The sequence below is a fragment of the Triticum dicoccoides genome, chromosome 4B (assembly GCF_002162155.2).
Source record: "Triticum dicoccoides isolate Atlit2015 ecotype Zavitan chromosome 4B, WEW_v2.0, whole genome shotgun sequence".
Classification (NCBI taxonomy): domain Eukaryota; kingdom Viridiplantae; phylum Streptophyta; class Magnoliopsida; order Poales; family Poaceae; genus Triticum; species Triticum dicoccoides.
Window position 1 is genome coordinate 410,299,324 of NC_041387.1, and position 12,698 is coordinate 410,312,021.

General features: G+C 46.9%; 3 protein-coding genes across 4 annotated transcripts in view; 1 reads left to right on the forward strand and 2 right to left on the reverse strand.

Moving 5' to 3' along the window:
• Window positions 1-3,951: 3,951 nt before the first annotated feature.
• On the reverse strand, window positions 3,952-5,465 carry LOC119292711 (serine/threonine-protein phosphatase 7 long form homolog). The gene is made up of 3 exons (XM_037571444.1): window positions 5,266-5,465; window positions 4,917-5,186; window positions 3,952-3,982 (listed from the first exon to the last, which is right to left on the reverse strand). Exons 1-3 carry the CDS (start codon window positions 5,418-5,420, stop codon window positions 3,952-3,954), a joined length of 456 nt encoding a protein of 151 aa, XP_037427341.1. The 5' UTR covers window positions 5,421-5,465.
• Window positions 5,466-7,628: 2,163 nt separating this feature from the next.
• Window positions 7,629-10,723, reverse strand: LOC119296396 (eukaryotic translation initiation factor 2 subunit alpha homolog). The gene is made up of 5 exons (XM_037574791.1): window positions 10,095-10,723; window positions 9,403-9,549; window positions 9,214-9,318; window positions 8,139-8,237; window positions 7,629-7,995 (listed from the first exon to the last, which is right to left on the reverse strand). Exons 1-5 carry the CDS (start codon window positions 10,608-10,610, stop codon window positions 7,843-7,845), a joined length of 1,020 nt encoding a protein of 339 aa, XP_037430688.1. The 5' UTR covers window positions 10,611-10,723; the 3' UTR covers window positions 7,629-7,842.
• Window positions 10,724-11,156: 433 nt separating this feature from the next.
• The window catches only part of LOC119296397 (mitochondrial import inner membrane translocase subunit TIM22-4-like), a 3,963-nt gene continuing 2,421 nt past the window's right edge, over window positions 11,157-12,698 (forward strand). Inside the window, exon 1 of one of the 2 annotated variants that reach the window (XM_037574792.1) lies at window positions 11,157-11,546. In XM_037574792.1, the coding sequence (XP_037430689.1) occupies window positions 11,384-11,546 (163 nt within the window). In that variant the 5' untranslated portion in view covers window positions 11,157-11,383. The remainder of the gene's footprint in view (window positions 11,547-12,698) is intronic. The other variant, XM_037574793.1, reaches the window with a different exon arrangement.

Here is a 12,698-nt window from a genome sequence, read left to right on the forward strand (position 1 = left end):
GGGAGGGTTCTGCAAGAGTGCCCGTCAAGCTCGCGGCGGGTGCGGAGTGGTTGACGAATCTCTAGCGGACACGGGACGGCTCACCCAGCCAATCCATGCATGGGAAGAGCCCACCAGTCATAGGCCAAGAAAAATAACTATGTGGTGACAAAAAATTACTAGTAGTCAAACGATTGAACGGTCAAAAACAAAGTCAACGGTGATCCGAAGGCCACGGATGCACCAATCCGGGGGAGCTCCGTGGAGGAGGGTCGACTAGCATCCTTATAGTTATAGGTTAGAATGAAGAAATCAAAATTAGTCATTAATGCAAGATGATGCTTACTAGACACATGATGCACAAACAATATAACAGGCAAAAAAATATATGGAATTACTCCCGGGATGTTACAGAACCCTTCGGCGATGACTACGAGGGAGAGGCGTCACCGCGGCAGAAATCACATATCTGACCTCAGGGAGAAACCAAATCACAAACTGACCTGGTCACGAAAAAATTTCACTCTGCTGACCCTTGGTGTGGCGCCCGACATCCGGGCGCCGCACCCTACTGTGCAGCGCCCTTCCCTTAGGCGTCGCACATCCTGCCAGCGTGGCAGTCCTGGTCCAGTTGCGGCCCCACACGCACCTGTGCAACGCCTAAGATCTAGGCGCCACACACCTGTAATGTGCAGCGCCTAGCTCTTGGGCGCTGCACAGTCTGTGTTCCACTTGGGCTGGCCCCACCCTCTCTCCCCTCCCACCCCCACCCCATACACCCCCACCCGACCCAAACCCTTAGACTTGCGGCCCTCCTCTCTTCCCATCTCCCCCCTCTCAAATCCTTCTCAAATCTTGCAAATCCGCCACACACCGTGGATTTCGAAGCCAACCCCTCCCTTAAGGTAATCTCCTCCGATCCCCTCGTTTTCATCCATAGAAATTGTCACATTTGCTCAAATCTTGCTAGTTTGGGGAAACCCTAGATTTTGATAGGATTTGGAAATTTGTGTTGAATGATGTTATATTTCTTTGCTAATTTGGGTTGTTTAGGCTTCCATAGTATGCTAGGGTTAGGGTTATGTGTGTTTGATGTTGGTGTTAGGGTTATGTTGGTGTTAGGGTTGTGGTTATTATTATGTGGGGGTTAGGGTTATTAATTCATATATATGTTAGGGCATATGTGTGCAAATATTTTTCTTAAGTATTTACTTGATATATGTGTGTTTTTGATTATTGTAGGGATGGGGAGAACATGTATTTATGTTCATCATGTGGATAAAGAGGCCTTTTTGAAAGGCAATGTTGAGACGGACCCGGATGAGCTTGACATGGTGTTTGAGAGTAGTCCTAGCTATGCGGAGCTTTTGAAACAAGTGAGGAAAGATTTGAATTGGATGGACCCAAGTGACGTTGTTGAGTTCGAGGGAAGGCATACTGTTGGTTTAGGAATGCACATCCGTTGGAAGACAATGCGTGTGAACTCCGAGCAACGTTGGGTTGCATACAAGGAGACGGTTGCGGAATCTCTAGACAAGGCTCTTGAGTTATTTGCCTCCAAGAAGGTTGAGTCTACTTTGAATTTAGACTTGAACCGGAACCCCTCCCCGTTGGTTGCTAGCACTCCCCCACCCATGAACCAAGATCAAATGAGTGAACCTCAATTCATGCAAGAAGATTGGCCAACATTGAGCCCGACTCCAAACAACCAAAATGAAGGTTTTGAAGAGGAGAATGATGAGTACGAGGAGGATGACAACGAAGTTGACCTCCATGACAACAATGTGGGTGATCTCGACCAATATCATGTGCAAGAGACAATGGACCAATCCATCCCTTTTCCCGTGCATATGCATTGGACTCGGATGACGATGGTCCTGATGAAGAAGTTGATGAGGAGGGGTTCACACCGAAGGAGGCCGAAGCATTCAAGAAGGTATTCGGGCGGGATCACAAGACACCATTGTTCAAGGATCTTAGTCTCGCGGATGAAGCCGTTGTGGATGGTGGAAAATGCATATCTCTTGGAGCTAGGCCAAGTTCTCACCGTGATTTGGAAGACGGCAAGAACGGGATATATCCCGGTTGTGAGTTTCAATCCTTCTTGGAATTGAAGATGTCGCTCGACAACTACTCGGTTACACATTATCGTCCACATAAAGTGGCCAACTCGGGCATGAATGTGCGTTACACGGTCAAATGTGAAGTGCCAACATGTCCATGGATTGTGCGTGCAAGGCCATGGAAAGGAGATCCCACTTGGCGCATAGTGCGTGCAAGGCCATGGAAAGAATGTCCAGGTGTGCAGCGCCTAAAGGAGAGGCGCTGCACTGTGTAGTGTGGCGCCTTTCCCTTAGGCGCTGCACCCCTGGACATTTATTAGGCTGCACCAACTCCCTCCCACTCATCCCCACCCCACACACCCCACCCTCCACACAAACCCGAAGCTCAGTGCCTTCCCTCTGCCCTCCTCTCTCCCCCTCTCAAATCCTTCTCAGGTCCGGAGTATTTGACCGTGGATTTCGAAGCCAACCCCTCCCTTAAGGTAATCTCCTCCGATCCCCTCGTTTTCATCCATAGGAATTGTCACATTTGCTCAAATCTTGCTAGTTTGGGGGAAACCCTAGTTTTTGATAGGATTTGGAAATTTGTGTTTCTTTGCTAATTTGGTATGGTTAGGTTTTCATAGTATGCTAGGGTTAGGGTTATGTTGGTGTTAGGGTTGTGGTTATTGTTAAGTGGGGGTTAGGGTTGACCAATAATTCTCGGTTTTGTAGGCATGGCTTCATCCGGTTCCATGACGAGGCCACCGTGTGCTAACCAAGAAGACATGCCGAACAAGTGGGAGGACGCATCTTTGGACAAGGTGAAGGAGAAAGATGTCAACATCCCGCCTTGTTGGTGTGGAGATGTTTGCAAGGTGAAGGTGTCCACCGACCGAAAGAAAGCATGGACGGAAGGGCGGAGATATTTTGTATGCCCGAACTATGCTTATGATCGTGCACTTCCAACTAACGCCTATGACCAACCACCGGTAAGCTCGAGAAGTAAAATGTTACTCTCAAATGTGTGTCAACACTAACAACAAATTTTTATGCAGTCACCGCCTCCTCTATGCAAGTACTTCACGTGGATAGATCTTGAAGTGCCAGAAGATGTGAAAAAGGACCAATACGCAGATTGTCTTAGGCGGCAACGACGGTTCGAAGAATCGTTTCGAAGAGGCTTGGAGGAAGAGCGTCGTCAGAAGAAGAGGATGGAGCGGAAGAAACGAGAGGAGGAGAGGGCACACCAAGCGAAACTTGCTCGTGAGGAGGAGAGGGCAAGAAAGCTTGCAAAGGCTCGCGAGGCGCAAGAGGAGGACTCGACACGTGACAAGAAGGGGAAATGGCCTCGCTCTACTCAGTAGGGACTTCGCTTCGGTGCACTCTCGTCAACTATTTTCTAATGAATGTGTCATGAAGTTGTGAGGGCATGTGAGATGTTGGTGAACTATCTTCTAGGGCAAGCTGCCATTTGTCATTTGTAATGAATGTGTCGTGAACCATGTCATAGTAATGTTTGAATTGTCTTAAGTTATGAACTCGTCGGCTTAAAATTTATGTTTGTTCAAATTGTTGTGATGCTGCAGTCATTGTAAGTATTGTGGATGTGATGCAAGCCAACTGTGGCTCTCTGGATCGTCATGGAAGTAGTGCAGCGCCTAAGGACAGGGCGCTGCACTATATAGTGCAGCGCCCAATTGTTGGGCGCCACATAGTACAGTGCAACGCCTATATGTTGGGCGCTGCAGTGCTGCTATAAGCAAAATTGCAGAAACAGATGCCATTTTGGCCTCCTGCAGCAGCACTCACATAATAAAAATACTGTAAACTGCACTAGTAAGAGTTCACCAACATATAACATAATAAAAATACTGTAAACTGCAGAAACTAATAACTTGAACATCATATCATTTAAGACAACTCAACATTACTTCAGGTTCGCAAACACAAATACCACACTAGTAAGAGTTCACCAACATATAACATAACCTCACAAGTTCGTCAACCTAATTAAACGGCTACAATTAACATGAACAAGCACTAATGCCTTCCGCGCGTGTTTCTGGTGGCACGCCTGCAGGCAAGCTTCTTCTTCTTAGGAGCACGAGGATCCTCTTCGTGCGCCTCCGCCTTCGCCTCCGCCTCCGCCTCCGCCTCCTCCTCCGCCTCATCATCCAAGCTAGCCATCCGCGAGGTCCCTATGACCACCTTTGGGTTGCCTCTGTTGTCATAGTCGTTGGGCGTGTACCGGCGTCTGGGCTGCCTAGGCTTGAACACATATGCGGACCGAGCTTGAGCGTCTGCCAAAGTCATGTCATCATCAAGCTCATCGCCCTATCACACAACGAAACAATATGGTGAAGGCCGATGTCGTAATCAAGTGAGAATCACATCTAAAGGATTAGTCATACCTCTTGGGTGATCCCACCCTCATCATCCATATAAGCATATGAGGAACTCACATCGTCCCCCTCATGGTGAGGTGCGGGGTCTGATGGTGTACCAGACCTAGAGGCAGATGGTTCATCATATTCAGGATCACGGCAACCGAGAAGGTTCGATAACCGCCTTAACTTCTTGGCCTGACGCTGTAACACGAACAAGTGTGTAAGATATCAAACTTCGCAACATAGACTGGCTCTCATAGTGAATGCGATATGTACCTTGAGGAATGCTCGTAGTGAACCATCATCATTGCCAGTTCCAACCGGTGTCTTCTCCAGAATAGACTGGCTCTCATCAGCTGCTTTCTTGATCTCGGTGCGCTGCGGATGAGAAAAAATGAATGCGTTAGCCATTCAAACATGTGTAATACGGTCAACAGGAAAATAAAGAGGGAAACACTTTACCACATAGTTAATCACCGGAACAGCAGGGACTCCTTGCCCTAGCCTGACATCTCTGTTGTACTTCCCCTTTGCTAGATCCTCAAAGTTTACGGGTTCTTCAAGAATATCCTCATTATATGCCGGCGGGCATATCTCAACTCGAGTAGTTCCAATAAACCATCGTACGTAGTTATCAAAAGCAAGTGAGTTGTGCTCACGAAGCGGGGCGCGTGCAGTGCTACGAGCTTGCTCCACACAAAGCTGGAAGCGGGTAACATACGCAGAATGATGCTTGGCCCAGTCCTTTATCTTCCGTTGCCTTCTCCTATTCAACCTGCGTGGTATAAAACCAAACATTAGCACAATCAAAAGGAGTCCCGATGATTAGACAATACGCACACATGCTCTTTTACCTATGAAGTGCTTTATCCGTGTCCATCCAATCCGGCGGGTGAGGCTGGAAAAGACCAAACTGACGATACACGCGATGCGGCAAATGAAACTCAACCGCCCAGTTGCATATCAGTGGGCACCGCATAAGCCAGAGATCCTTATCCCGCAAGCACATCGGGTTGAGGCGGAAGTCCGCGGTGTACCCCAAGCTCTCACCCGCGCCATATGGCTGCCATTCCACTTATGAAACAGAGCAACAATGCAAATTTGATAACTATTTTTCAAGCAAGCATGAGAAAGGACTAAAGTAATGACCTCCTTACCTGCTCAGGCGTAATCGTGTCCAACTCGGCAATGTACTTTTGGTACATGAGATTGACATCGTTCGTCATCTCGGAAACGATATCCCACTTGTAAGCCCAGGTGGGGCGCCGTAATTCGTCATGTTCATCTGCATACCAAGGATCAAACCTGACGCTCTTCGGGCGTCCAACAGGCAGACGCTCCCAGCTCCATACAGAAAGTAGAAGCAGATTACCACCAATGCCTGTACTAGGTGTGATCCTGCAACACGCATCATCCAGCTACATATGAAAGAAAAACAATGTTAACTTGACAGCAAGCTTGCATTGCTAATGAATAAATGAGTTGATCACAAAATAGACCAACTACCTGTCGGTACAAGTAGGCAAGAGTCGCTGAACCCCAGCTCCATTTGCTATCGAAGACGGTCAACGCCTTCAGCCACATCCATGGAGCGTTCTTGCCAGTGGAGTCAGGAAATAAAGTCCTCGACACAATGTACCACATATACACACGAGCATGTGTCTGGATCACATCATCAGTTGCATCCGGAGGGCACGTCGCAAAGTTATTTTGAATCCACGTGAAAGCAGCTCCAGCTACCTTCCTTTCCCTCTTCTTCTTCTCTTCTCCCTCCTCTACATCATCCTCAGCCTCGGTAGGAGCCATACCGATAAGAGCAATCATCTGCTCGCGCCACCCATCAGAATCGGTGCTCATACATAGAGGCCTCCCGTCGATAGCAAGACCGGTGATCAACGAGACATCCTCGAGCGTCACGGTCATCTCCCCGGTCCGAAGATGGAAACTGTGGGTCTCTGGCCTCCACCGATCAACAAGAGCGGACATCAGTGGAGCGTTCAGATTCGGCGTGGACCGGCTGACCAACAGAATCCACGGGAGTAGTCCTGCCTGCTTGATGTACGGTGTGTACCGCTCATCGTAAGGCATGGCAGGACCAGAGCCCCCGTGATACCGAATCTTCAGAGGTTCAAGCTTCTGCAAAAAACAAGTAATGACAAATCTTAGGGCATGTAAATTTCAACTAAAGGCAAATTTGCAAAATATTTAGATTACTCATTATTACCTTATCCTTCTCGCGCATCATGTAGGCCCGGTGTTGCACGTCGTAGACATCGTCCAGAAGCCAAACCATCCTTACAATTTCAAACAATAAACATATAAAAGTTCATCTTCATCTCAAATAAACTAAACAAAAATAGGCATCTCATATATATCTAAAAAAACTAAACAATCTAGGGTTTCAACAACAAGAATCATATATTGTGAACTAATAAATAACACTACGGTACTACCAATATGAATACACATCTTAAATCGAGCAAACCAAACAAATCAAGGGTTCCATCAAATCATGGACAAATCTCTAGAATGGCAACAAATTTACGGAGCAAAAGAAAGAGAAGGGAAGAGTTTACCTAGTAGGATGGATTGGGGATCGAATCCACGGATCAAATCTTCAGATCTGAGAGGGATGTGGGGGGATTAGATGGGGGCGCCGCCGCCGCCGCTGCTCTCTGTACAGAGAGCGGAGAGATGAAGAACTGCCTGGTCGGGCTGGGGCGGCTGCGCTTAAGTCACTGTGCAGCGCCCAAGGGCTAGGCGCTGCACGTCAAAGTGTGGCGCCTAGCTCTTAGGCGCTGCACAGGTGCGTGTGGGGCCGCAACTGGACCAGGGCTGCCACGCTGGTAGGATGTGCGACGCCTAAGGGAAAGGCGCTGCACAGTAGGGTGCGGCGCCCAGACGTCGGGCGCCACACCAAAGGGTCAGCAGAGTGAAATTTTTTCCTGAACAGGTCAGTTTGTGATTTGATTTCTGCCTCAGGTCAAATCTGTGATTTCTGCCCGTCACCGCACCATCATTGCTGCCGATCCCCATCAGAAGCAAACAAACACAAAGTACTGGATCGTGTGGGCGGAGTACCATGTGTACAAAGAACAACCAGCAAAACTGGAAAGAAAAACACCTGTTGATACTCCCTCTGTCCCATACTGTAAAATCGTGTCAAAAAACGTCTTACATTATGAGACGGAGGGAGTAACATTTTGCATGCCAAGACTGGGCATCAAAAACACTTGTTTAGAACAACAAAACTATGTTTCACTCCAAAGAGAAAAAAAAACAGGTGCTGCTCAATCAAAGTAAAGCCCAGCACTGGCCGATGAACATCCAAGATGACACTACCAGCGAATTCAAAGAGCTTTTAAATAGGATAATTTAGGAACTTGGCTGATGCTATACAACGAATCTCATCCAAATCGACTAATGTAGACTCAGTCCGCATGGACGCCAGAATTTGTGAGGTCGATATCGCCCATTCCTGTATCTTCCTCATCTTCACTGTCATCATCACCAGCAACCTCCGCGTTTTGCTCAACCAGGGTATCCAACTGGGCGTTCAATAGCTTATCTTCCCTCTCACTCACCTGTTTACAAAATGCAAATAATACAAAGCTTCATGAACCATGAGCTGGAACAGCTAATATAATTTTGAGAACATTCATATCGTAGATATATACGATATATCGAAGAGATGTAGAAGAATTATTAGACGCCACCGAAAACTTACAGCTCTAGGTGCTTCTTTCACTACCAACTTTCCCTTGTGTTTTTCAATCTCTGCTGTGCACGCTTTAACTGCATCAGTGAGAACTGAGATGCCTTGGTCCTATCCCAAGGAGAAACAAACAAAAGAAGATTAATTGTTATTTGTGGAGAGTTGAAACATCAAAACCCTAAACCATAATTCTGAGGTCTAAAAATTCATACAGCTGTAAGCCCAAAGCAGCTTACTGTACCATTTGAGTGCTTGTACAACAAGACAGACTAAGTACAGTTCATGCAAATAACCACTGTTACCTAATCAGTAACTTAGATCATTCTACAGACATGTTATTAAGAACACGCCAAAAAATTAGCATCCTTGGTCACAGAAGAGAATGATATTAGCATCAATCTCGGTGACTAGCCAATCAACCCCATTTCTAGATGACAATGAGAAACAGCAAACTACAGATTATGGACAACAAACTATCAAACATTGTATGCGGTGCAATAGCTGTTGACACATTGGAAGCAAGGTGAGCACTATAACAGCCTTCATGATAGTTAGGATATAAGATAATCCACCCAGCCAATAATGTACTCCCTCCGGTCCAAAATATCAGGTGCATTAATCTTTTTTAAAGTCAAACTTCTTTAACTTTGACCAAGTTTACAGAGAAAAATATCAATGTTTCAAAATCCAATCTTTATCATAAGATTCATCATGAAATATATTTTCATATTTTAGTTATTTAGCATCGTAAATGTTAATATATTTTCCTATAAACTTGGTCAAACATAGGAAAGTTGGACTTTTGGAAAAACTAATACACCTTATATTTGGGAACAGGGGGAGTAACTCGTAATCTTAAATCCTCTTGACACATCAGAAGCTTCTTTCTAAATAATGAAAGTTTGACCATCTAATCAATCAAGAGAAATAAAATGTGCTAAAGCGCAGTGCAATTGTTAAATCTTAAATTCTATGTCAAATTAGGAGCATCCTTCTAAATAAGAATCAGATAATTTAATCAATCAAGCAGGATACCTAGAGCCAAAGCCAACATCAATCATGGAAAGAGGCTGAAGAAGACACCAACCTTGTCGAGAGTTTGTGTAGTCAGAACATAAAGTGGAGGAGCAACCAGCTTAATCTTCACAGGACAATTAGTGTTCCCAGCAGCTTCAGCTTTCCTCATGGCTTGCTGCAATTTCAAATTTAGAATAACTGAATAAGCAACCCAAAGTGTTCAATCATATCCCAAGGCAGAAACAGGGTTAACTAGAACCTTAATATGGAGCACCCCATCAAATTGGAAACATTTCATCTCGACGTCAGCACGGATCTTGAGTGGCTGCGGTGTCATCCTCCTCCGTATATTCTGGACCAGGGTCTCCTTAATCTCAGGGGTGACAGCAGGCACCACCTTAGTCACCTGCCAGTAAATGTAAGTATCACTTCCATTTTCTGACAAAAACTCTAAATTTAATCATGTCGATGGTAAATATCAGAACACATTCCAGGGGTAAAGTATTCACATCACTTGAAATATCAATCAACTGTTCGTTAGACCTTAGAACTAGACTCGACAAGACAAATGTAATATATTGGTACATTCCAACATTCAATGATTAGTTGCACTAGAAAGTTCATTTGGTCCATTTGACCTCAGATAAACTCGCAAGTACCAAACCTTTCTATGGTGCCCATTCAACAGAATGAGAACCTGACATCTATTCCCTCCGTTCGGAATTACTTGTCGAAGAAATGAATGTATCTAGACGTATTTTAGTTCTAGATACATCCATTTTCGAGACAAGTAATTCCGAACGGAGGGAGTAGTACACACGCACAAATTCACATGACATTATCATTTAAGCATGGCATAGTTATTAGTGAATGCATTTAATCAGGTCAAGACATGGTAGTGCATACATCAGGATTAGTACTAAACGAAAATCATGATAATTGGTGGGTAACCTCTTGGCAGTCAGGGCCAGTCTCCTTCTCCTCGTAGGTGAGCACATCGAGGATGGCGTCGGGGTCAGCGACTATGAGCTTGAAGGCCTCGAAGGCGTGGCCGTACTTGCGGTAGAGCGGCCAGCCGATGCGCTGGTAGATGGGCTCGAGGTCGATCTCGAGGGTCTCTGCAACGTGGCGCATGATGGAGTGCACGAGCTTGGACTTGTTGTACTTGTCCTCGCAGGACCGCGCCTCCTCCTCGGAGACCCGGCGCTTGGAGAGGTCGATGTATCCCTTGTCGCGGTCGACACGGAGCACGATGGCGGGCTCCTGGCGGCCGACCTTGATGAGCGAGGAGATGGAGCGGATGCGACGGCGGGAGAGCTCGGAGAAGAGGATCATGCCCTCGACGTTGTTGTACTCGAGGAGGGAGACGTAGGCGCCCATGTCGGCGATGTGCTTGACCTGGATCATCACCGCGGCGTCCACCTCCGGGAACCGCGGCTCGTACATCCGGCACTCGAGGTTCGGCATCCTCTCCGCCTACCGGGAGGGGGGCTTCGCCGGAGTTGGAGGGGGCCGCGGCGGATCTAGGGTTTGCTTGGGTTTTGGTCGGGGGGGAGGGGGTGGGGGCGGCAGTCAGAGAACAATAATCCTAGACATACGGGCTTGTTACAGGCAGTTTACGGGGCCCTTCGTTAAATTTCTTTGCCCCCCCTGATTTCTCCCCGGGGCGGCCCGCCTCACTCCCTTCTTTCCAATCCCACTTTGCCATGTCAGCGTGTAACTAAATTCAGCCTGTAAGTGCCTGTACGTCTAGCATTACTGGTCAGAGAATGCTGCCTGTTGTACTCTCTCGGTGGATCGGATATCAAGTGAGCCGATCCGATATCTCGGATTCTCGGGCCGGTCCAGTCTCCCCACTCTCCCCCACACGCGCCACGCAGGTATTGGAACCGGATAGCGTACTTTTGAGAATACGCCTGCGTGCTTGGTTAGCGTACTCCTGTGAATACGCCTGCGTGCTCGGGTAGCGGGGAACAGATCTTGTGCGCCTCACGCGAGCTCCGGGGAGTGGGAAGAGGCACGCACCAGTCCAGCACCGGATCCCCTTCCCTTACCGCCGCCTCTTTTCTTGGAGGGGAGGAAAAGAAAGCCAAGGGAAGGAGGACAAGTAGCGAGCCTTGAGGAACTTCTCGGCTCGGCTTCTTCTCCAATCCCGTTCATTGCCTTTCCGTTCATCCCCACGGGCCGCAGCTAGCTCCGCCGTCGCGCTACCGGGAGGGGGAGGGAGATCAGACTGTGAGATGGCTTCGCCGGAGCCATCGGCGGCGGCGGCCGGGGCGGGCGGCGATGCGGCCGGCCAGAGGGCTCCGGTGGAGCCGCTCCGGCTGCCAACGCCGGAGGAGATCAAGGGGCAGGAGATGATGAACAACTGCGCCGTCCGGAGCGTCCTCAGTGGTGTCATGGGTAACGTTACTCACCGCCTCCAACTCTAATCTCTTAATACTACGTACTATTCATTCAGTTACAGAGTATTGGGAGAAATCCATGTCTGTACTACTGGGGTGCATTATACAACTCTGTAATTGAATTATGCTAAAATGCCGACTTAATATGTCTCCATGATCTTGTTCAAATGTCAGGCAATCAGAGTTTCTGGATGGTGTGACATGTCACATGGGTGGTTGTTCATTCTTTAGATGGTTAGGTCTTCACCTGTTTGTCTGAATAGTTACAAATAAAACGATGCTGGTTCTGAAGACATGAACTTAATTTTATTTTGAGCAATTGCACGTACGAACTTAAATATGTTCATGTGTTGATTCGGTTGTACTCACTTGTAGAACCGTCTACTGTTAGTTTGTTACTCTGGCTGCTCAAAATCTTTGGTGGCAATAAAACAAAACTTCTTTTCTCCCGTTCGATGATCCTTCATGTGAAATGGCATGTCATAATGCATAATGGAGATGCCTTTGTTTCCAGTTCTTTATTTTTTGAGGGTCATGCCTTTGTTTCAAGTGAACTTGCCTTGGAGAGTTGGGGTCTTAAGTTTTTGTAGTGATTCTGCAAGTAAAGTTGGGGTCATGAAATCAACCCAATTAAATTCCAGTACTGAACACATATTACCTTTCAAAGACATTAAGGTTGAGAGTATTCAGAAAGGGGTTGGATAAAGTATCAAGTTGTCTGAAAGGGGTTTTCGTAGAGCATTAGAAAGGTTGCTGCTTAACAATGCACAATCGTTTTCAGTTGTAGCTACAAGCATTCTGTCATAGGCATACCATGTGATTTGCAGAAAATAGCAAGGTCGACGTTTATTGAAGGTTGATCTGACAGTGGTTCAAATTTTTTGTTAAATAGTCTGAAAATATTTCTGTACTGCATTAGAAAGGTTACTGTTTGGCGGTGCGCCTGCGCCTCTCTGAATCCATTTCATGTCAGTGCTGCAAGAAGTGTAATGCAATAGACATACATCGCGGACATCCTGATAATGACTTGGTGTTTGATCATGTCAACACTGATGTTGTGCCCTTTCCTATTCCTTATTTTCAACCAATCTTACCTTTGGAAGGTTTGCGTTACCTCTGCCTTGGATGTTTGCCATCTTTCCTCCCAGCA

Coding starts and splice junctions, on each gene's coding strand:
- LOC119296396 (XM_037574791.1), bottom strand. CDS start 10,610: ATGCCGAACCTCGAGTGCCGGATGTACGAGCCGCGGTTCCCGGAGGTG. Junction 9,550..10,094: donor CTGGCCCTGACTGCCAAGAG/GTTACCCACCAA, acceptor ATTTACTGGCAG/GTGACTAAGGTGGTGCCTGC. Junction 7,996..8,138: donor TGAAAGAAGCACCTAGAGCT/GTAAGTTTTCGG, acceptor TTTTGTAAACAG/GTGAGTGAGAGGGAAGATAA.
- LOC119292711 (XM_037571444.1), bottom strand. CDS start 5,420: ATGTGCTTGCGGGATAAGGATCTCTGGCTTATGCGGTGCCCACTGATA. Junction 5,187..5,265: donor ACGGATAAAGCACTTCATAG/GTAAAAGAGCAT, acceptor TATACCACGCAG/GTTGAATAGGAGAAGGCAAC. Junction 3,983..4,916: donor AAGTACAACAGAGATGTCAG/GCTAGGGCAAGG, acceptor AACTCTTACTAG/TGTGGTATTTGTGTTTGCGA.